This window comes from Pristis pectinata, chromosome 5 (genome assembly GCF_009764475.1).
Source record: "Pristis pectinata isolate sPriPec2 chromosome 5, sPriPec2.1.pri, whole genome shotgun sequence".
Lineage (NCBI taxonomy): Eukaryota > Metazoa > Chordata > Chondrichthyes > Rhinopristiformes > Pristidae > Pristis > Pristis pectinata.
In genome coordinates, this window is record NC_067409.1 from 75194943 (window position 1) to 75219078 (window position 24136).

The following is a 24136-nucleotide window of genomic DNA, read 5'->3' on the forward strand; positions in this document are numbered from 1 at the left end:
ATTTCCTGTAGATGGCTGAACATAATGAACTAAATAGGTTTTGATGAATAAGCATGATTAAAATTAAGACTAAAAAACTCAATCAGCATGCAACAATGGATTGGAGAGTTTTCTTCATTAGGTGATTGAGCTTGTAAAGTTGCAGGCTATCTGTCCTATCTGAACAGTTGAGGTGGGCCGTGTGACCACAGTGGCCCACATCAGAAGATATGGATTGACATCTGATTCTGACATATCATTCTCTATTGCTCTGCTCTTTAACCTTTCCTCCCCTGCTCAGCTTAGTGTTTCATGCTGATTCTGGAACACTTCATCAAGCTCTAATTTCTGCGGAACCCTCCACTGTTTCCTTGATGCTTCCACCAATCACATTGCATATGTTTAGGGCCAAACTGAGTTTTGGCTTCTTAGCACTAGCCTCCTGCAACCAATTAAGCACAATTAAAGCAAGCATTGTTGAGCAATGGTTACTTCTGTAAAGTGGATTAAATGTTCAATTCAGAAGTCAGTCAGAGGCAGAGCAAGAGTTGGCTGATTGGGAAATGGGAAAATGTATGACTTGGTGTACTTGCTCAAGAACATAAGAGATAACAGGAATCAGGTATTCAACCACTTGCACTTGTTCTGATGCTCAATAGGATCATGGCTGATCTTTTACCTCAGCACCACATTCCAACACTAACCCCATTTCCCTACATATCCAGTACACGATAGAAGAACCAAGCTGGGAACTAGGAAATATCAACAAGTAGTTTGAAGAATAAGTCCAGAATTGCAAAAAGTTTGCCAGACAAAAATAGCAGAAGGTCCCAGGAGCAAAATGGGGGCTGTCCATTTCCCTCCACCAAAGTCAATGGATCAACTATTAGTTAAGTTAGCCATTATGGGTTTTGTTTCATATTCTAAAAACTGGGCACAAGAAGGACTGAAAGAAACTGGAGAGAAGGAAGGAGAGATAAGTGGTCAAAAAAAGGAGAGAGAGGGGTAGCAAAGGAAGAGAGAAAGAGAGAGAGAGCAAGCTACTTAAGACAGCAGGCAAACAGAGTGAACACATCACTGTGTGATAGCATAGAAATCAAGCATAATAAGTTAAGTCTTCTGTGCACCATAAACTTCCTGTGGCATACCTTCCCTGTCACACTTTGTTGATAACACCCCTAAAAGGCAAGAGGTTAACTGGTAAAATCAAGCACATACTGCATACTCAGTGAAGTATCTTATAGTCAGCCGACACAAAAAAAAAGGAACATGGTATATTTAGAAATAGGCAGAATATCCAATAATCACATGCATCAGAATATTAATATTTTCTAAGAAGATACTACATACCTGGATATCAGTAAGTCTACTGAAAAATTGAATAAGACATAAAAAAAGGGAAAATTCAAGTGATTTTTCGGAATGGTGTCCCACCATTTTTATGTTACATTTCTTCTCAATGTAACAAAGAAACACCCCAACAGCCTCCAAAGACTTTCCAAATTTAGTTCCTCTATCCTGAATGAGATCGCAAATAGAAAAGTAAAAGCTCTTATGTACTTACCACAATACATAGGGCTTAAATGTGACCACATTTAAAAACAGACAGTCCTCACATTAAATCGCAAGTAAAGTTGATATTGTTTCTGCCAGCAATCAATAATAAGTACGTAAGAACTCAACAGGCTTGCACGCTTCCTACTACACCCAGAGTTTCACAGCAGGAACAGCTGTCACTGAGGATATAGATCTCACATTGGCTGCCACAAGCAACATTACACAATATCTGGAAAGTACCTAAACGTAATCCAATGACTAGTTTTGAAACCAGGGAGACCACTTCCCGCTTGTGTGAGAGGATTTAACCAACCATGTTGCGCAGAAAGGTGCAGCCCGAGAGAACAAGCCCAACCCCTATAAGTGCTTCTGCCAAAACATAGACAATTCACACCAGAGCATATCTGCCCTTTTTCTGTGCAATAGATAGGAAGTAAATTTAAAACCTCGTGTTTGCATTTCACAATACTGCACTCGAGATAAGTTTCTGGATTTAGAAAAAAAAAATATTCTGCATAAATCAGTCAAGGAATTGCATTTAAACAATTGTTGGAAGGTAAGAGCTCATACTAATTAACAAACCATGCAGACAATACGAAGTGCCCATCTCACTTCAGCACAGAGAAACAAGTGACTGGGAAGCAATTTGCTTTGGTCTGTGCTATATTTAGTTAATCACACCAAGGATTCTTTAAGAATAATAGCTGGCTTCATCATATCTAACCCAGAAAGGAAAGAGCTGCTGATCACTGTATGGTCAAAAATCTGTTAGAAATGCAGTGTCGAGAATATGTGACCAAACTCAGCCATGATTTCACCCAAACTATATGACATGCCAAGCACTTCTAAGCTCACACATTGAACATCTCTTCATGAGCTCATTTGTTCAACCATATCACAGGGAGGAATAATAAGATCAGCGAATCATCAAGGTAAGAACCATGATTTCAGCATCACAAACAATCCCTATGGCCTGTAACTAGAATCCATTTCCAGTAAGCACAATCCTTCCTGTAACTCTATATCACTGGACTGTTGATAATGACCTTGTAGTTTCAAGACAGCCTGTTTTCTGACTCACCATAAACACTGCTATGTTGCTTTGGAAATTAAAATTGTACCGTTTTCTGAATGAAACTGTAGCTTGGCTGTGGCAGTGTTTTCAGAAGGAGTCATCAGGATTTATTTTCTCTGGGAAACTAATGATGCATTCCTTAATTTTACTCGAGTGACATCATGCACCAGGGATACATATTTCAAATTGACACTATTTAATATATGAAATATCTAAAAACTTGTCAATTAACAGGTGGGTATATGCAGCCACCAACACCTCCAAGTTCCATATTATCCTGACTTGGAAACACATCATTGTACCCTCACTGTCACTGAATAAAAATCACGAAAGTCCCTAACCTAAAACCTTACAGCATGTTGGGGTCACTATGACTGCAGTGGTTCAAGACAGCTCAACACATCCACCCGAGAAGAATTCTGAAGGGGGGAGGATGAACAGCCAGAGGTCGTGGTACATATTGGTACCAATGACATAGGTAGGAAAAGAGATGAGGTCCTGAAGAGGGAATATAGGGAGTTAGGTGGGAAGCTGAAAAGCAGAGGACCCCGAAGGTAGTAATCTCTGGATTGCTGCCTGTGCCACGCACCAGTGAGGGTAAGAATAGGATGATTTGGCAGATGAATGCATGGCTGAGAAAATGGTGCAGGGGGCAGGGTTTCAGATTTATCGATCATTGGGATCCCTTCTGGGGAAGGTGCGACCTATACAAAAGGGACGGGTTACACCTGAACTGGAGGGGGACCAATATCCTTGCGGGCAGATTTGTTAGAACAGGTTTGGGGAGGGTTTAAACTAGTTTGGCAGGGGGATCAGAACCAGAGTGATAGGTCAGATTGGTTCATTTAGTGTACAAGTAGATGTAGAGTGTGGAAAGACTGTGATGAAGGATAGGCAGTTGAAAGGGCAAAATTGCAGTCAGTTGGATGGGCTAAAGTGTGTCTATTTTAATGCGAGAAGTATCAGGAACAAGGCTGATGAACTTAGAGCATGGGGAAGTACGTGGAACTATGACGTGGTGGCCATTACAGAGACTTGGCTATTGCAAGGGCAGGAATGGCTGCTGGATATTTCCGGGGTTTAGATGTTTCAAAAGGGACAGGGATGGAGGTAAAAGAGGTGGGGGAGTGGCTTTGCTGATCAGGGACAGTATCACAGCTGTACAAAGGGAGGATGTCCTGGAAGGATTGTCCACTGAGTCAGTGTGGGTGGAAGTTAGAAATAGGAGGGGAGCGATCACTCTATTGGAAGTATTCTACAGACCCCCGCAATAGCAGCAGAGATGCTGAGGAGCAGATCGGGAGGCAGATTTTGGAGAGGTGCAAAAGTAACAGGGTTGTTGTCATGGGTGATTTCAACTTCCCTAATATTGATTGGCACCTCCTTAGTGTAAAAGGGATAGATGGGGCAGAGTTTGTTAGGTGTGTACAGGAAGGATTCCTGACACAGTATGTGGACAGGCCAACTAGAGGAGAGGCCATACTGGACCTGGTACTAGGCAATGAGTCTGATCAGGTTTCAGATCCTCAGTGGGAGAGCATTTTGGAGATAGTGACCATATCTCCTTGACCTTTACCATTGCCTTGGAGAGGGATAGGAGCAGACGATATGGGAAAGTATTTAACTGGGGGGAGGGGGAATTATGACGCTATTAGGCAGGAACTTGGGAGTGTAAATTGGGAACAGATGTTCTTGGGGAAGTGCACAGCAGAAATGTGGAGGTTGTTTAAGGAATACTTGCATGGGGTTCTGGATAGGTTAGTCCCATTGAGGCAGGGTAAGGATGGTAGAGTGAAGGAACTGTGGTTGACAAGAGATGTATAATATCTTGTCAAGAGGAAGAAAGAAGCTTACCTGAGGTTCAGAAAGCATGGATCAGACAGGACTCTGGAGAGTTACAAGGTAGCCAGGAGGGAGCTTAAGAATGGACTTAGGAGAGCTAGAAGGGATCATGAGAAGTCCTTGGTGAGTAGGATCAAGGAAAACCCCAAGGCATTCTACACATATGTGAAGAATAAGAGGAGGACTAGAGTGAGAGTAGGACCGATCAGAATAAAAGAGGAAACATGTGCCTGGAGTCAGAAGAGGTAGGGGAGGTCCTTAATGAATACTTTGCTTCAGTATTCACCAAAGAGAGAGACCTTGACATTTGTGAGGATAGCGTATAACAGGCTGATATGCTAGGTCATGTTGATGTGAGGAAAGAGGATGTGCTGGAACTTTTGAAAAACATCAGGATAGATAAGTCACCGGAGCCGAATGGGATGTATCCAAGGTTATTAAGGGAAGCAAGGGAAGAGATTGCTGCACCTTTGGCGACGATCTTTGCGTCCTCACTAGCCACAGGAGTAGTGCCAGATGATTGGAGGGTGGCAAGTGTCGTTCCTTTGTTTAAGAAAATGAGTAGGGATAACCCTGGGAATTACAGACCAGTGAGTCTTACTTCAGTGGTGGGCAAATTACTGGAGAAGATTCTTAGAGACAGGATTTGTGGGCATTTGGAGAAGTACAGCCTGATTAGGGACAGTCAGTATGGCTTTGTGAGGGGCAGGTCATGCCTCACGAGTCTGACTGAATTCTTTGAGGATGTGACAAAGCACATTGATGAAGATAGAGCAGTGGGTGTGGTGTACATGGATTTCACTAAGGTGTTTGATAAGGTTCCTCATGGAAGGCTTATTCAGAAAGTCAGGAGGCATGGGATCCAGGGAAACTTGGCAGTGTGGATTCAGAATTGGCTCGCCCATGGAAGACAGAGGGTGGTGGTAGATGGAGCGTATTCTGCCTGGAGGTCGGTGACCAGCGGTGTTCTGCAGGGATTTGTTCTGGGACCCCTGCTCTTTGTGATTTTTATAAATGACTTGGATGAGGATGTGGAAGAGTGGGTTAGTAAGTTTGCTGATGAGACAAAGGTTGGTGGTGTTGTGGATAGTGTAGAAGGTTGCTGTAGATTACAACAGAAAATTGATAGAATGCAGACCTGGGCTGAGAAGTGGCAGATGGAGTTCAACCCAGATAAGTGTGCAGTGATACACTTCGAGAGATCGAATTTGAAGGTAGAATACAAGGTTAATGGCAGGACTCTTAGCAGTGTGGAGGAACAGAGGGACCTTGGGGTCCACGTCCATAGATCCCTCATGGTTGCCACACAGGTTGTTAAGAAGGCGTATGGTGTGTTGGCCTTCATTGAGTTCAAGAGCCACGAGGTGATGTTGCAGCTCTACAGAACTCTGGTCAGACCACACTTGGAGTATTGTGTCCAGTTCTAGTCACCTCAGTATAGGAAGGATGTGGAAGCTTTAGAGAGGGTGCAGAGGAGATTTACCAGGATGTTGCCTGGACTGGAGAGCATGTCTTATGAGGATAGGTTGAGCGAGCTAGGGCTCTTCTCTTTGGAGAGGAGGATGAGAGGTGACTTGATAGAGGTGTACAAGATGATAAGAGGCATAGGTCAAGTGGACAGTCAGAGACTTTTTCCCAGGGCGACAATGGCTAACACCGGGGGTTCTATGTTCTATGGGTTATAAATACTTACCTTGATAGTGACAGTCATATCCCAGAAATAAATTTAAAAAAATCAGAAAAATCCCGTTGATTAACAAATTTAAAATATTTGACTGCTGTGCTGATTATTGCCACGCTTTCTTTATTGGTGCATTTAAATAAAACTGATGGTAACAAATGATTAATAGTTCCTTTAGCCAATCATACCATTTCGCTATATTTCGATAACATCATTTTAATGGGATAAGAAACCTTTCAGTAAGAAAGATGAAGAATAGGTTTATTCTAAAAGCTACCGACACCAGAGTTCCTTTATTGTAAATGAACTTTTTGACATCATTCGCATAAAATTCTCATGGCCTGCTGATGGCACAGGCCATTCACATCAGTACAAGATCATCCCTCACACTCACATTAACCTTTAAGTGGAGGACTGAAGTCTGCTTTGGCACTGGTTAAAAGGGTCCCAACTTGCTTGGTCAATGCCTGAGGAATCCATGTCCCTCACTTTCCAGTTGGATCCTCCTTTAAATAGCTTTCATTTATGCCCACATCCTCTTGTTGTCTCTGGTGCTCCCAATCGTATGTCCAACTGACCAACCATCCTATCTCAACCCTGTGACCAATCAGTGCCCCAAACTCTGTGGCTCTTAATTCCTGATCCCAAGTTTGACATACCACATTTGACAGATCCAAACTCCAACTGGCCACTGATTCTCTCTCAGCCATCAGTTATGGCAGGGCATATAATGAGCTACAAAACGAAGTCAGACAGCATTGCCCACAACAGCGCATCCCCTCCTGATGAGCTTAATGCATTCTATGCACGTTTTGAACAGAAAGGGATTAAAATGTCACCATCCACCCCAACAACCTCCAAAGCACCCGAACCCATGGTCACCATTTCGGACATAAGATCAGTCTTCCGGAGAGTGAACCTGCAGAAAGCATCTGGCCTGGAGGATGTCCCTGGCTGAGTCCTTAAATCCTATGCAGATCAGCTGGTGGGAGCATTTGCAGACATTTTTAACCTCTCCCTGCTTCAATCTGAGGTTCCCACCCACTTTAAGAAGACCACTATCACCCTGGTACCCAAGAAAAACAAGGTAATGTGCCTTAATGACTACCACCCAGTGGGCTCTGATATCCACCACCATGAAGTGCTTCAAAAGACTGGTCATGGCACGCATTAACTCCAGTCTCCCAGACAACCTCAATCCACTGCAATTCGCCTACCATCAAAATGGGTCTACAGCGGATGCCATCTCCCTGGCTCTATACTCATCTCTGCAGCATCTACTTCCTCAGGAGGCTAAAAAAATTTGGCATGTCCCCTTTGACTCTCACCAATTTTTAATCGATGCACCATAGAAAGCATCCTATCCTGATGTACCACTGCTTGGTATGGCAACTGCTCTGCCAATGACCGCAAGAAACTGCAGAGAGTTGTGGACACAGCTCAGCACATCACGAAAACTAGCCTTCCCTCCATAGACTCTGTCTACACTTCCTGCTGCCTCAATAAAGCAGCCAACATAATCAAAGACCCCACCCAACCCAGAAATTCTCTCTTCTCCAGCCTCCCATTGGGCAGAAGATAGAAAAGCATGAAAGCACACACCATCAGGCTCAAGGACAGCTTCTGTTCCACTGTTATAGGACTATTGAACGGTCCCCTCCTAGGATAAGATGGACTCTTGACCTCACAACCCACCTCGTTATGACCTTGCACCTTATTCTCTACCTGCACTGCACTCTCTCTGTAACTGTAAGTTTATTCTGCACTCAGTTATTGTCTTACTTTGTACTACCTCAATGCACTGTTGTAGTGAATTGATCTCTATGAACGGCATGCAAGACAGGTTTTTCACTGTACCTTGGTACATATGACAATAATAAATGAATAAACCAATAAATTTAGCTGACTGGCCCTAAGAAGCCACCTCAAACCAGCTAACCCTCACCTCTCAAGCTAGTGCACCAATCAAAGTGCCAATATTACGTGCAATCAATCATTCAGAATGCCATTCATACCAACATCATACCCAATTCTAAGTAAAACCAACCTCCAGATCCCTATTATTACCAACCACTACCCCTCAATTTGCATTATTGAGCTTCAATTTAACACTATTAGGTCAAATCAAACTTGAATGCTGATTCATGTCACGACCTGTTTATCCTGATGTGTCACACATGTTGATGCCCATCCCTATGTGGCAGATTCTGCAGCTCCTGCTAAATATGTGCATGCATTTTTAGAAACCAATCAGCACACATGGTGCCCAAGCAACAGGTAATGTTCTGCTGAATTTTGCAGCCCAAGGTTTTTGTTTTTAAGTGATAGCTGAAAGTCAAGAAACACAATAGGGTCAGATTTAAGACATTGGACTCCTCAATAGTGCTCAGCATGTATTGAAAATTAGAAATCTAACCAAAATTGTATAAGCAATCCCCAGGTTACGCAAAGGTTCCATTATTGAAAACTGTCTGTAAGACAATTTCTCCGTAAGTCCGAAAAATCCATTTTCTGTAGTGATCTATATTGTATTGTTCTACATGCACTTGCTATAATTCTTTCATTTCATTGAATAATCACCCAACGCTACCCACAATTAAACTAATGGAATATCCTGTCATTAATGAATACCATGAAACACTTTATTATTGTTATTACTAGCTTGAAAGTGCTTTGAAGTGTATGGGAGAATTTGCGTAAAGACAGATTTCTGTAAGTCAGGTCATTCGTAACCCGGGAAGCCCCTGTATTTAAAATCCTTGAAGATCTCAGAAGTTCTCACCTCTCAAAGGTTTGGGATTAACCTGTTTCCGACGTGGCATGTTCAGCCTCATCCAAGAGAAGGTCAGAGAGAGACAGAGATGGCGGAGAGTCCGCCAGGTACCGACCAAACACCATCAAAACAACTGGAAGAGAAAGAAAATTACAAGAAGTTAGATAAAATGAGCCAAAGGCAAATTACTGTAGACGATGACAATTTATAATTACAAAGAATATGCCAGAAATAATCAGGTCAGGCAGCATTTATGGAGGCAAAAACACCATTCTGGAAAATAATTATCAACCTGAAACAACAACTCTAGTTCCCTCTACAAAGATGCTGCCTGAACTCTTCAGTATCTCCAGCATTCTGTTAATACAAAAAATTGAGCAATTCCTTTATCTCACCTCCAATTAAAAAATGGAGTTTAAAACTGTGTCTTTTTTTTAAAAAAGTGGGGAAAGACAACTTCCTCTACAATTACCATAAGTAAATGCATACTGGAGTAATTGAAATGAAAACTTTAAAAGGCTTCTGATATGTTAGGTAACAAAAAATCTTTGAATCTCATACCTTCCTGCATACTTTGGTGCAAAATATACATGTAAAAAATGTTTTTCTTCCTCGTCCCATTCCAAATCTATTCATGAATATTCATTACAATCATTCTTATGCACCCTACCATGTAACAGAAAAAAATCTTGTTTCAATATAACGTCCATATTGAACAACTAAGTGAAGATATTTTTTTTTGCACAAGTTAAAATCAACGACATTTCAAAAGTAATTTCTCTCTTGCCAATCAAGAGTAGGAGGATCAGATTAAAATGATGTTACTGAAATAAAAGTTGTACTTCTGAATTTCAACTTGGACTCCAAGCCTTACAAAGAATAGGATCAAATGACAGAATCAGAAATGTACGGCACAGATAAAGAACAGGTCTCAGATGTGGCATATTTACTTGAAAGCAGCACAAAACAGAATCAATGTGACTTGGAGAGCGAGATAGTGCTTAAATTATCAAGGCACTGACACACCCTATTGTGACTGAAGAGCCACTTGGAGTCCGGAGCCATACATGTAAGAAGCCTACATTCAATCAAGCTTAGTACAAGTATATATGTAGATTAGTGCAGAGGTGTACTTGATGGTCGGCATGGACATAGTGGGCGTAGGGCCTGTTTCTGTGTTGTATGGCTATAATACTATGATTCTATGAGATTAAGGACATTTTGGGCCATGCCAACCAAAGACTAAGCTACTAAGATTACTTCCGCTAACCAGTTCTCAGTCCTTAGCCTTGTAGGTTGTCATTCATCAAGTCCTTATCCAGGTATGCTTTAAATGTGATGAGATTTCTGCATCCACCACCTGCATTCAGACAGTGGGTTCCAGGCCCTAAGAACCCTTTCTGTGGAAAAACTATTAGCTCAACTCCCCTCTAATCCTTCTATTAATTAACTGATATGTACTTATCCCTGCCAAGAGGAATAGGTCATTCCTGTCTTGGTATCTCGTGAGTTTTATATCCCCATTCAAATCTACCCTCAGCTTCCTCTGTTCCAAAGAAAAAAAGAGCTAACCTTATTGTAATATTTTCTTCTCAGAGGCACAATAAAGTCTCAAGGTTCACTGATGAATTTTGACGCCAAGGGCCTGTGTCCTCTTCATATGCCTGACAACTGTTCCTTCACCACATTTTTCCTCACCCTCAATCATTCTTCTGTCTCCAAACACAAACTCTCACCCCAACTGTTTCAAAGAATGGCCTGATGCAAAGATTAGCCATTGCTACTTCTTGACTTCCAATAAGAAAAAAAATTGCATTCAGATCACACATTTCATAACCACAGACACTCCCAAAGAACATAATAGAGAACGAAATACTGCAGAATACTTAGCAGCTTTCTTGTGCATTGCAAGCTCCCACTAAGAGCAGTATAATGCAACCAAATAATCACTTCTAATGCTCTGAGGATCAGGACATCCAAGATAACTTTCCCAAACAATGCTAAGAGATTTTCATATCCACCTAATGACGAGATGGGGCTCTGCTTCAATATTTCATCAGAAAGCCAGCAAACTCTGGCTATGTTGCATTTCCTCAGTAACATACTAGAGTATCAGCATAGATTTTTCTGCTCAAGTCTTAGGACTGATATGTGAACCCACAACCTTCTGAGGGGAGAAATGTTATTTGCTAGCATAATTAATCTGAGCCTTCACAACAGAGTTAAATGTCCTATGAATAACTTTGCATCAATGTCTGCAAAACAACAGATCTGGTCATTAACTTCAGGAAGCAGGGCAATGCACATGTTCCTGTCTACATCAACAGTGCTGAGGTCGAGAGGGTTGAGAGCTTCAAGTCCCTATGAGCGAACATCACCAATAGCCTGTCCTGGTCCAACCACGTAGATGCCACAGCCAAGAAAGCTCACCAGCACCTCCACTTCCTCAAAGGCTAAAGAAATTTGGCATGTCCCGTTTGACCATCACCAATTTTTAATCGATGCACCATAGAAAGCATCCTATCTGGATGTATCACGGCTTGGTATGGCAACTGCTCTGCCTGTGACCGCAAGAAACTGCAGTAAGTTGTGGACATAGCTCAGCACATCACGGAAACCAGCCTCCCCTCCATGAACTTTGTCTATACCTCTCGCTGCCTTGGTAAAGCAGCCAACATAATCAGAGGTACCACCCATGCCGGACATCCTCTCTTCTCCCCCCTCCCTTCAAGCAGGAGATACAAAAGCCTGAAAGCACGTACCACCAGGCTCAAGGACAGCTTCTATCCTGCTGTTATAACACTATTGAATGGTTCGTTATGACAATAAGATGGACTCTTGACTTTGTTATGACCTTACACCTTATTGTCTACCTGCATTGCACTTTCTCTGTAAATGTAACATTTTATTCTGCACTCTGTTATTGTTTTACTTTGTACTACCTCAATGCATTGTTGTAATGAATTGATCTGCATGAACAGTATGCAAGATAAGTTTTTCACTGTACCAATACTAAATGGAGATCAAAGTAAAGGGGTCTGAAAGGGATAGTGCTGAAATTGCTACTAATATTGTTGCCTCTTTAACAGGGGGAGACACTTATGAGCTGGTGAACCAGATATTTCCCTTTTCACATCATGAGCACCTCTTGCAAAAGAATTAGCAGTTTCAACACAAGGATTGGAGAAGCAGAAGAAAGAGAAAGTGCCAGCAGAAATCAGGTGATGTGGTTAAGACAAGGCAAGGTAGGACACAGACTATATTGAAGACAATGTAGAGGGAGTAAACTACAAAACAAAAAATGGGCATGAGGGGAAATACACACAAAAAAAAACATGAAAAGGTGAGGGGGGAAGATATTGGAGTTGCAGATCACAAATTGGGAGGTGAAGGGAGAAGGATGCCAACAACAAAAATAGGTGGGGTGGGCAGAACGAGGAATGTGGTTGTCCCTCAGTTCAGGGGCAATTAGGGATAAAAGATAAGTAGAACATGGAACAGTATAGAACAGGAACAAGCCCTTCGGCCCACATGTCTGTGCCGAACACGATGCCAAATTAAACTAAAATGCTATCAACATTTCAGTTTAATTTGGCATGTGAATGAATTAATTTGGCATGTTAATGTCCTGTGAATGAATAAATTTTAAAAGAAGATGCTGGGAGGTATTAATTACGGGTGACGAGAGGCAGATCACACAGAAGGGGAATCACGTCGGAGGAGGCAGACAAGATTGCAGAGAGAAAAGGAGAGAGATCACACAGGAGGAAGAGAAGATCAAGTAGGAGTAAAGGATATCAAGCCAAAGGGAGACCACAGTGGAGCTGTAGACGACAGGAGAGGGGGAAGGTCACAGTGGAGGGGATTCATGCAGGAAATAGAAGAGATTGCATAACAGGGAATGGAAGTGGAGATCACATAAGGGAGAGAATGAGATGGCTCAGAAGGAAGAGATCACACTTGAGGGGAGAGGATGCACAGGTGGGGGAAAGAAGAAATTGCCGGTGGGGGAGGGAGGAAATCATCCAGGAGGGGAAGGTGAGATCGGACGGATGGGGAGATGGGATCTGGCAGAAAGGGGGGAAAAAAAATTAACAAAAAATTCACACAATAGGATGAGGGGGGAATCAAAGGAAAATAGAAGGAATCACAGAATGAGGGAAGGGGAGGGCAATCACATGATGAGATTGGAGAAATCATGAAGAGGAGGGGGAGATCCCACAGGAGGAGAGAGGGGGAAAATCCTGTATGATAAGGAGCAGAAGAATGACACAAAGTGGGGGGAAAAAAAATTCACTCAGATAGAAGCAATCATTCAGTTGCGGGGTGGGGTCATACAAGGGGACGGGGGAGAAGGGTTCACAGGTAATAGAAGTGTAAACCACATGCAAAAGGGGGATAAAAAACACTGTGAATGGGGAGTGACACAAGACTGGGCAAGGATCATACATGAGGTATAAGTGTGTTGTTTGCAGGGTGGATCAGAGAGAGGCAAGCGGTTCTCTGATAGGAAGAGGGAACACACGAGGCTGAATCATGCAGCTGAAGGGAGAACTCTCAAGAGAGAAAGTTAGATCCCTCAGGAAGACACTTGGGGAATCACAAGAGAAGAGGAAAATCATTTAAGAGAGGGAGGGGAGGTGACCAAGCAGAGATGGGAGAGATTACATGGGAGAGCGAGGAGGAGCTCACAGAAAGGGTAGGGTAAAGCAGCAACCTCCCACAATGAGCAATGCTTGGAGTTTCAGTCAAGGAAAGATCACACAGGACAGGGTATGGTGAACATTATGGAGAGGATGAATGATCTTACAGAATGCAGAGAGGGGGGAATATCACATGGAGAATGAGATTTTAATCACAAAAACATTATTTGTCTGAGGAAAAGGGAGAAGGTCACTCTGGGGTGAAAGCAGGTCTCAGGATGAATTGAGGGAAATCACAAGGACCGCCAGGAAACCAAGAGGGGATGCGGGAAATCACACCGGAGAGAGGGAGGTGGAATCATCAAGGGGAGGGAAATTACAGCTGGGGAAAGTGGCCCACACATAAGGGGACAAAAATAACTCAGATTACAAGTTGGGAGATCGCACAAGGGAAAAGAAAATTAGCACAATGGGAGGTGGCAAAAGAGAAAATATCAAAGACAGAGGAATTATTCAGGAAGTGATCCCTTCCCATAATGATCTGCTTCAAGGGTGTGAGAGGAGGGGGTCAGGGATTCACAGAGAGAAGAGGGAGAGTGTGGAGATCACAGAAAGGAGGTGGGGCAGCAATTGCACAGATGGACAGGGATTTTAAAGTATGGAGATCATAGGAAGAGGGGGTCATAGGCAGGGCTGGGGGCAAATCAAAGGCAGGGAGGTCAGCTGGGGGGAGGAGTCATGGTGCAGCAGGGCGATAGCTTGGAGGGGAGGAAGAGGGATCAGAGGGCAGGGAGGGAAGGGGGTCAGGGGGCAGGAGAAGGTCAGGGTGGGGAAAGAGGGGGATCACAGGGAAGGGGGAATCAGAGAGAGGGAGATTACAGGGACAGGACTGAGAGGAGGGCAAGGAAGGGGGCAGGAGGGAAGTGGGAATCTGAGGGCAGGGGATCAGAGGACGGAGGTAGAGGGGGTGGGGGGGATCAGGCAGCGGGGGTGGGGGGATCAAGAGGACGGGGGGATCAAGAGGGCGGGGGTAAGGGGGGATCAAGAGGGGCGGGGGGATAAGGGGGGATCAAGAGGGGCGGGGGATAAGGGGGGATCAAGAGGGGCGGGGGGATAAGGGGGGATCAAGAGGGGCGGGGGGATAAGGGGGGATCAAGAGGGGCGGGGGGATAAGGGGGGATCAGAAGGGCGGGGGGATAAGGGGGGATCAGAGGGCGGGGAGTAAGGGGGGGATCAGAGGGCGGGGGAGTAAGGGGGGATCAGAGGGCGGGGGAGTAAGGGGGGATCAGAGGGCGGGGGAGTAAGGGGGGATCAGAGGGCGGGGAGTAAGGGGGGATCAGAGGGCGGGGGGAGTAAGGGGGGATCAGAGGGCGGGGGAGTAAGGGGGGATCAGAGGGCGGGGGGGTAAGGGGGGGATCAGAGGGGCGGGGGAGTAAGGGGGGATCAGAGGGGCGGAGGGTAAGGGGGGATCAGAGGGGCGGGGGAGTAAGGGGGGATCAGAGGGGCGGGGGAGTAAGGGGGGATCAGAGGGGCGGGGGGTAAGGGGGGATCAGAGGGGCGGGGGGTAAGGGGGGATCAGAGGGGCGGGGGGTAAGGGGGGATCAGAGGGGTGGGGGGTAAGGGGGGATCAGAGGGGTGGGGGGTAAGGGGGGGATCAGAGGGACAAGGGATAGAGGGAGGGGGCATAGAAGGCTGGGAGGGGAAGGGGGATCAGAGGGCGGGGTGAGGGGGATCAGAGGGCGGGGTAAGGGGGATCAGAGGGCGGGGGAGTAAGGGGGGATCAGAGGGACAAGGGATAGAGGGAGGGGGCATAGAAGGCTGGGAGGGGAAGGGGGATCAGAGGGCGGGGTAAGGGGGATCAGAGGGCGGGGGAGTAAGGGGGGATCAGAGGGCGGGGGAGTAAGGGGGGATCAGAGGGACAAGGGATAGAGGGAGGGGGCATAGAAGGCTGGGAGGGGAAGGGGAAATAGAGGGCAGGGATAGGAGTGGGGTAGAGGGCGGGGTAATAGAGGGAGTGGGGTACAGGGCGGGGAGGGGGGATCACAAAGGAGAGCTGCCGATCGCAGTGTGTGGGACAGCGGGGAGGAGGTGGGGGGGGATCGCACGGGGAGGAAGGGGCGAGATTACGGACGGGTATCTGGTGGGGAATCCTGTGAGGCCCGCCGGCCACCGCCGCCGCCTCCTCCCGCCGCCGGGTCTGCCCGGCCCGTCCTCCCCCAACCTCTCTCTCTCTCTGTCTCCTTCCTTCCTCCCTCCCTCCGCTCTCACCTCCTCTTGTCTCGGAGCCGCAGCTGCTGCCAGGCTGCCCCATGACGTCAGCGGAGCTCCCGCCACGCCTCCCCCCGCCCGCGCGCGCGCGCGCGCTCGCCCGGCCGGCCCGAGCGGGGGTGGCGCGAGGGGGGGCCGCGAGAGTCGAGGCAGCGCAGGCGCGAGAGGGGAAGCCCGGGCGGGGCGGGACGGGATGGCGCCCGAGTCCCCCCCGGAGGAGGGCCCGCACGCATACCTCGGAGTGACGGATATCCCGGAGGTTCCTCGCTGTCAGGTCACGTCGTGTCCTTCGCGCACATACACACACACTGGGCTTTCCCATGGCTCCCGGGAACCACCCCCTCCTCACAACCAGCGTCCACCGCCGCCCTCAAAATCCCGGGCATTTACCCTCCTCGTCAATCAACGGGCGGCGCACTTGAACCCCCGTCCGCCTCAGCGACGAGCGAAGGCCCCGCCGGTTGTTCCCATCTTTGCGAGCAGAAGGGGAAGGTGCAGCAGCCCTCCCCTCACCCTCCGGGCCAGTGGCCAATAAAGGCGGCGTTCGCTCGCCGCCTGGTCAAGCCCGCTGTTGCCCTGCCAGCGCCTTCGATCCGGAAGCAATCAGGCGGTGGCCGCCGCGACCTTCCGCAGCGCACGGCTCCTGGACCCAGACACTGCAGTCGGGTCCCAGCCCTTGGTGTCCAGCCTCGGCACAAACCCAGGGCACCGTCCCGGGGTTAATTAGTGGGAACGCGCTAAGATTGCAGAGCAATTCTTTGCAGGGCGGGAGTGTGTTTTTTTGCACAGTCTAGCCGTGCATTTTTTTTAGTTGGGTGGGTGGTTTCCTTCGGATTGTTTACTCAACGGTTGCAAATTTTTGAGAATTTTCCAGTTTACACGTCAGCTTCCGAGAGGAGTGAAACCAATCAAAGTTCTCGCCTGCTTCTTAAACTTATGTAGGGTACACAAACACTTCAAAGTTCCCACTTGTGCCAAAATTTGCACGGATACTTTCCCACTTGAATCACTGTGGGCTAATCGGATACTATTCGGATCCCACCCACCGGTTAATAATCAGCAAAAAAACAACACGTCTTAATCTAGTCCGAGCCCCAGTACTACACCAGGCCTCACACCATTTACTAGCTGAGTTATTGGGAAAACTCGAATAAAGCAACAGATCACGGATTACGTAAATAAATATTCCACATTGCACTGTGAATAATGACTTCTTTGAATATTGTATTATATAATTGCAATTTTTTTATGAATGAAGCATAGTTTTGAGAAAAATCATGCAGAGCAAGATGTCAAACAAAATTCACACTTTCAGCAAAGCTTTGTTGAGGGAACACAGGCTCCAAGGTATTGGCACAAAAAGACTGCAAATGCTAGAAACCCGAAACAAAAAAAAACATAATGATGGAAGCACTCAGCAGATCAAGTAGTATCAGTGGAGAGAGAAATAGTCAACCTTTTGGGTCAAGGACCCTTAATCAGAACTGGAAAAGTGAGAAAACGAGCATGCTAGTTGCAGGTTGGTTTGTGGTGGAGTAAACGGAATGTGTGAAATGTTGCAGATTAAAATTATCAAATTATGAATTACATAAAGAATAAGAGATAAAATATCTATATTAGTCACATGTACATCGAAACACACAGTGAAATACATCTTTTGCGTAGTGATTTGGGGGGGAAGCCGCAAGTGTCGCCACACTTCTGGCGCCAACATAGCTTGCCTACAACTTCCTAACCCGTACGTCTTTGGAATGTGGGAGGAAACTGGAGCACCCGGAGGAAATCCATGCAGACACAGGGAGAACATACAAACTCCTTACAGACAGTGGCCGGATTTGAACCCTGGTCGCTGGCGCTGTAAAGCATTACGCTAACCGCTACACTACCATGCCTGCAAGTAACAAACTAAAACAGAAAAGTACTGCCTAGTGTATGTAGAGAAAAACAATAGTTACCTGAAATTGTTAAATTTATTACTAAGTACTAATAGCTGTAATATGCTTATTTGGAATCTGTTCCTCAAGCTTACATTGGGTGTTGTTGGAAGAATGTAGGAGACCAAAGATAGAAAGGTCAGAGAGGGAGTGGGGTAGAGAATTAAAATGACAGGTGAGTGGAAACTGTGGCTGTGGATCGTACATATTGGACAGAGGTGTTCTGGAAAGCAATCTGCATTTGGTTTCTACAATGTAGAACTCAGAAGTAAATGACCTGTTTCTTTTTTCACAGATGCTGCCTGACCTGAGTATTTCCAGCAGTTTCTGTTTTTATAGCAGGTCAGAAAAATTGGACAGAAAATTAAAACAGAAAAGAATGACTAAAAGATTATTAATGAAGGAAAAATTAGTGTACAAGATAAAGCTAGCCAGACATGTAAAAGTAGATAGTGAAAGTTTCTATAAATATTTGAAAAAGAAAAACCATCAAAGTATTGATCCTACAGAAAGTGAGTCTGCTGAACTAATCATGGAAAATAAGGATAAGGCATGTGAATTAAACAGGTATTTTGCATCAATTCTCACAATAAAGGATCTAAGAAATATCTTGGAAATAGCTGTCAATCAGAATTGGAAGGAAGGAGGTAACTCAGGAAAATTGCTATCACCAGGACAGTGGGATGGAGCAAATTATTGGAACTACAGGCTGACAAGACTCTGGGCCCTAATGATCTTCACCTCAGATCTTAAAAGAAGTGGCCAGTGGGATAGTTTATGTGATCACTTTAATTTTGCCAAATTCCCTAGGTTCAGGGAAATTCCATTAGATGGGAAAATAGCAAATGTAACTCCTTTATTCGAAAAGAGAGGGAGACATAAAGCAGGAAACAACAGGCCAATTAGCCTATCATCTGTCATAAGAAAATATTAGAAGCTATTATGATAAATGTTATACATATCACTTAGAAAAACATCAGTGTAATCAAGCACAGTTAACATGGTTTTGCAAAATCATGTAACATATGATTAAAGGGAAACCGATGGATGTACTATACACTGCTTAGATTAGGCATTCAACAAGATGGCACATTGAAGGTTATTGCAAAAATAAAAACCCAGGGATATGATGTTCTGGCGCATGATGCACAAAAAGATAGCACGCAGGTGCAGCAAATAATTAAGAAAGCTAACAGAATGTTATCATTTATTGTGAGGGGAATTGAATATAAAAGTAGGGAAGTTATGCTTCAGCCGTATAGGACATGGTTGAAACTACATCTGGTGTGCTTTTTACCGTATTGGTCTCCTTAATTAAGGAAGGATGTAAATACATCAGAAGCAGTTCAGAGAGGGTTTACTAAACGTACCTGGAAAGGGAGGATTATCTTTTGAGGAAATGTTGGACAGGCTAGACTGATGTTCACTCGCGTTTTGAAGAGTGAGAGGGGACTTGATTGAAACATGTAAGATCTTAAGAGTTGGATAAGGAGAGGATGTTTCCTCTTTAGGGTCAATCTGCTTAAAAATAAGGTGTTGCTTATTTAAGATAGGGATGAGACTTTCTTCTCAGAGGGTATGAGTCTTTAGAATTCTCTTCCTCAAAAGTCAGTTAAAGCAGAGCCTTTGAATATCTTTAAGGCAGAAGTAGATAGATCCTTGACATGCAAGAAGTGAAGGATTACAGGTGGTAAGCAGAAATGTGGAGTTGTTACAATCAGATTAGCCGTGTTCTTTTTAAATGGCAGAGCGGGCTTAAGGGGTTGAGTAACCTCCTCCTGCCCCTAATTCATATGTATGGATATTCAATGCAGCCAGCAAATAAGGCAATCCTGTCTTACTCCCAATCTAATTGAAAAACCTTCTGATTCCCACCCATTGATTAAGGCTGCAGAACAGTTAGATCCAATGACAGACTCCCTCCCTGAACCCATTTTGGAGACTATGTACAGTATGTGTTAGATATTTATATTAAAGGCTTTTTGGCCCAGGATGATCCCTGAGGCACAGCACAGTTCTATTTGGAGCAGATCACCTGCTCTAGACCAGCTGTGAACCTGTTGGTGTTGGCCTTGACTCTTTTACTTAAGTCACCATTTAGCAACTAAATATTCCACCACTTTCAGATTTTGTCCCTTTCCCCTTATATTTATAAAAGGGGGTCAGAAAATTAAGATTGCTCATATGATGCAGAAGTAGAGGATAAAAGTGAAGGAAATAAGCATCAATTGTGGATTCTCGAATCACACAGAGGAAGTTAATGGCTTTAAAATTACTTGTTAGAAAAGGAGAAACCATACAAATGGTATAAACTCTTACCTCAATGAGGTAATGAAAAGTCAGAAGTAAAAGAAGAGAAGAATGTGTGAATAGCTAAGGTGATGAAAAGCGAAGCAGATGTAGGTACAAAAATAAGTTAAGAAGTTTGACGCTATCAAGGGAGAAGTCTGCTCGAAGTGGCTTCTGGCACTGGGGTCAAGATCCAGCACGTTCCGTCAAAATACACTGCCCCACATTTTCCATATGGAGTCCAATGGCGAAGCTCAGGAAAGAGCTTAACCACTACCTTTGACATTCAATAGCATTGCCATCATTGAATCTTCCACCGTCAACTTGCAGATCATCATTGGCCAGAAACACAATCAGGCATACCACATAAATAGCATCCTACATGAACAGGTCAGAGGCTAGATGTCTTGCAGCAAGTGACCCACTTCCTGATGCCCCAAAGCCTTTCCACCATCTTTAAGGCACACGTCATGAGTGTGGCGGAATACCCTCCACTTGTCTGGTTGAGGACAGCTCCCACAATTCTCAAGGAAATCTCAATACCATTCAGCACTGAGCTGTCCGTTTGATTGGCACCCTATTCATCACCTTAAATGTTCATTCCCTACTCCACCAGCGTACAGCGGCTGCAGGGTGTACCACCTACAAAACCCATTGCAGTTTCTCCTTTTGCGCTCCAGTTGGATCCTCCAACAAAGTCTGAATCCACCACCTCTACATCCAACAGAAACAAAGACAGCAGGTGTATGGGTCACTGTCATCCTGTAGGTTCCCCTCTAAGTCATACACCACCCTGACTTGAAAAAATATCATTGGTCTTTATCGTTACTGGGTCTAAATCCTGGAAATCCCTCCCCAACAGCATTGGGAGTACCCTCATCATATGAACGGTAGCACATTCAAGAAGAATGTTTACCACCGCATTCTCAAGCACAGTTAGGGATGGACAATTAACACTAAGTATTGCCGGTAATGTGTATATTCTGAAAATTAATAATTTAAAATGTTACATGATTCAAAGTCCTGTCACAGCTCAGTCTTGTCACTCAACTCAAAACTGTCTGTTCCAGTGCGATCTTCTTTCAGGATTCACTGCACCACTTTCAGGGATGTTAGGTCCTGATCAATATCATCTGGGCAACTGTTGCTAGAAGGTAGGGTAGATGTTGAGTATTCATCTGTTACTGATTTGCTCCCTCACACCCCAAAGCTTTTCCACCATCTATGACCAGATACTCACACTTGCTTGTATAAGTGTATTTCCAGCAACAATCGAGATGCTTGACATCACTCAGGATTAAACACCTTCTTGATTGGTATTTTGTGAACCTAAAATATTCCTGTTGTCTCCCACTTTCAATGTGTACCATCTGCAAACTATACTGAAGCGACTTACCAAGGTTTCTTTGACAGCACTTCCCAAACCCTGGACCTCTAATATCAAGAAAAACAAGGCAACAGATACATGCAAACACCCCAGCTACGTTTCCCTCTGTGTTACATCACACCTGACCTATAGAAATAGATTGGCATTCCTCCATCATCATTGGAGCTAACCCCACAACGGGGGGATCTTCATACATGGGCCATGCCAATGCAAGAAAGCAGTTAACCACCACCCTCATGGGCAATTAAAAATGGCAGTAAACACTAGCCTTGCCTATATCCCATGTAAGGATTAAAAAAAGAAGAAAAGAAATTTCTCTTTGAGATCAAATTACAGCCCCCTGTGAAATCTTCACACTGAGGGACAAAATCAAGATCAAGGGAACATCAATATCTTCATGCTCCAATCCAAATCACTCATTCAATATAAGTTTTTCCCTGCTGTTGGATTAAAATCATAGAACAGTACAGCACAATACAAGCCCTTCAGCCCACAATGTTGTGCCGACCTTTAAACCTCGCCTAAGACTATCTAACCTCTACCTCCCCCATATCCTTCGATTTTAAATTCCTCCATATGCTTATCTCAATGAATACTTCTCTTCAGCATTCACTAAGGAGAGGGGCCTTGATGACGCTGAGGACAGTGTTGGTAAGGTTGATGTTCTAGAGCATGTTGATATCAAGAGAGAGGATGTGTTGGAGCTGTTAGAAAATATTAGGACAGATAAGTCCCCGGGGCCTGACAGAATATTCCCCAGGCTGCTCCGTGAGGTGAGGGAGGAGATTGCTGAACCTTTGGCTAGGATCTTTGAGTCCTCGTTGTCCACAGGAATGGTACCAGAGGATTGGAGGGTGGCAAATGTCGTCCCCATATTCAAAAAAGGATGTAGGGATAGTTCTGGCAATTATAGACTAGTGATCCTTACGTCTGTGGTGGGCAAGCTGATGGAAAAAATTCTTAGAGATAGGATCTATGGGCATTTAGACAATCATGGTCTGATAAGGGACAGCCAGCATGGCTTTGTGAAGGGCAGATCATGTTTTACAAGCCTGATAGGGTTCTTTGAGGAGGTGACAAGGAAGATTGATGAGGGTAATGTAGTAGATGTGGTCTACATGGATTTTAGTAAGGTATTTGACAAGGTTCCACATGTTAGGCTTCTTCAGAAGGTCAGAGGGCATGGGATCCAGGGAGGCTTGGCCGTGTGGATTCAGAATTGGCTCGCCTATAGAAATCAGAGGGTTGTGGTGGAGGGAGTGCATTCAGATTGGAGGGCTGTGACTAGCGGTGTCCCACAAGGATTGGTTCTGGGACCTCTGCTTTTCGTGATTTTTATTAATGACTTGGATGAGAGGGTAGAAGGGTGGGTTGGCACGTTTGCAGATGACACAGAGGTTGGTGGTGTTGTGGATAGTGTGGAGGATTGTCGAAGCTTGCAGAGGGACATTGATAGGATGCAGAGCTGGGCTGAGAAGTGGCAGATGGAGTTCAATCCGGAGAAGTGTGAGGTGGTACACTTTGGAAGGACAAACTCAAAGGCAGAGTACAAAGTTAATGACAGGATTCTGGGGAGTGTGGAGGAGCAGAGGGATCTGGGGGTTCATATCCATAGATCACTGAAAGTTGCCTTGCAGGTGGATAGGGTAGTTAAGAAAGCTTATGGAATGTTAGCATTCATAAGTCATCGGATCGAGTTTAGGAGCCATGAGGTAATGATGCAGCTCTACAAAACTCTGGTTAGACCACACTTAGAGTACTGTGTCCAGTTCTGGTCGCCTCATTATAGGAAGGATGTGGAAGCATTGGAAAGGGTGCAGAGGAGATTTACCAGGATGCTGCCTGGTTTAGAGAGTGTGCATTATGAGGAGAGACTAGGGAGCTAGGGCTTTACTCTTTGGAGAGAAGGAGGATGAGTGGGGACATGATAGAGGTATACAAAATATTAAGAGGAATAGATAGAGTAGACAGCCAGCACCTCTTTCCCAGGATACCAATGCTCAATACAAGAGGGCATGGCTTTAAAGTAATGGGTGGGAAGTTCAAGGGAGATATCAGAGGAAGGTTTTTTACCCAAAGAGTGGTTGGGACATGGAATGCGCTGCCTGGGGTGGTGGTGGAGGCAGGTACATTAATGGGTCAACAAGAGAAAATCCTGGAACTCCTTTCATGAATACAAACATCATTACCATAAGAGGCAGTCCAAAAAGATCTATCACCACTTTCTCAGGACAGCTAGGAACAGATAGTGGTAACCTTGCCAGTCCTGAACAGGTCTAACATCCAGTAAACAAAATAAAAATGATACAAGCCAGAAACAGATCCAAAAACCCCTGGGTATGGTTCAGGAAAACCTGCTGAACATTTCTATTAAGATAAGTTAGGACAAGCAGCTGATGGTGTGCTTATGGTGCCACACACTTGGAATAAAGAGACGCTTCTACATTCTGTTTGACAGTCACCCAAGTACTCTTTTTTAATGCCTCACTGGCACAGAGTCAGCCCAATTTGGATGAAACTATAACAATGAGAAAACAGCCATGGATATCCATTACTAAAAGTTGTGTGTACACTTCAGGCCTTATCCTTGCCCACTGCTAATAAACACCCATCCTATTGGTAGCAAAGCTTCTGGTCAACCATTCCAGCTTCAAGCTGCTCTTCCCAAAATGGCTGTGACCATGACATTGCTACCAATGGGCAAGTGG

The 24136-nt window shown here is 44.8% G+C and overlaps 1 protein-coding gene across 7 annotated transcripts in view; it reads right to left on the reverse strand.

The window, feature by feature from the left end:
* The window catches only part of hivep1 (HIVEP zinc finger 1), a 159470-nt gene extending 142933 nt beyond the window's left edge, over positions 1-16537 (reverse strand). For 3 of the 7 annotated variants that reach the window (XM_052016324.1, XM_052016320.1, XM_052016325.1), the window contains exons 1-2: positions 16054-16537; positions 8917-9040 (exon numbers count right to left, since the gene is read on the reverse strand). In XM_052016324.1, the coding sequence (XP_051872284.1) occupies positions 8917-8968 (52 nt within the window). In that variant the 5' untranslated portion in view covers positions 8969-9040; positions 16054-16537. Of the gene's footprint in view, positions 1-1543; positions 1692-8916; positions 9041-9468; positions 9545-15818; positions 15851-16053 lie in introns of those variants that run through there. The other 4 variants (XM_052016322.1, XM_052016321.1, XM_052016323.1 and 1 more) reach the window with 4 other exon arrangements.
* Positions 16538-24136: the final 7599 nt, after the last annotated feature.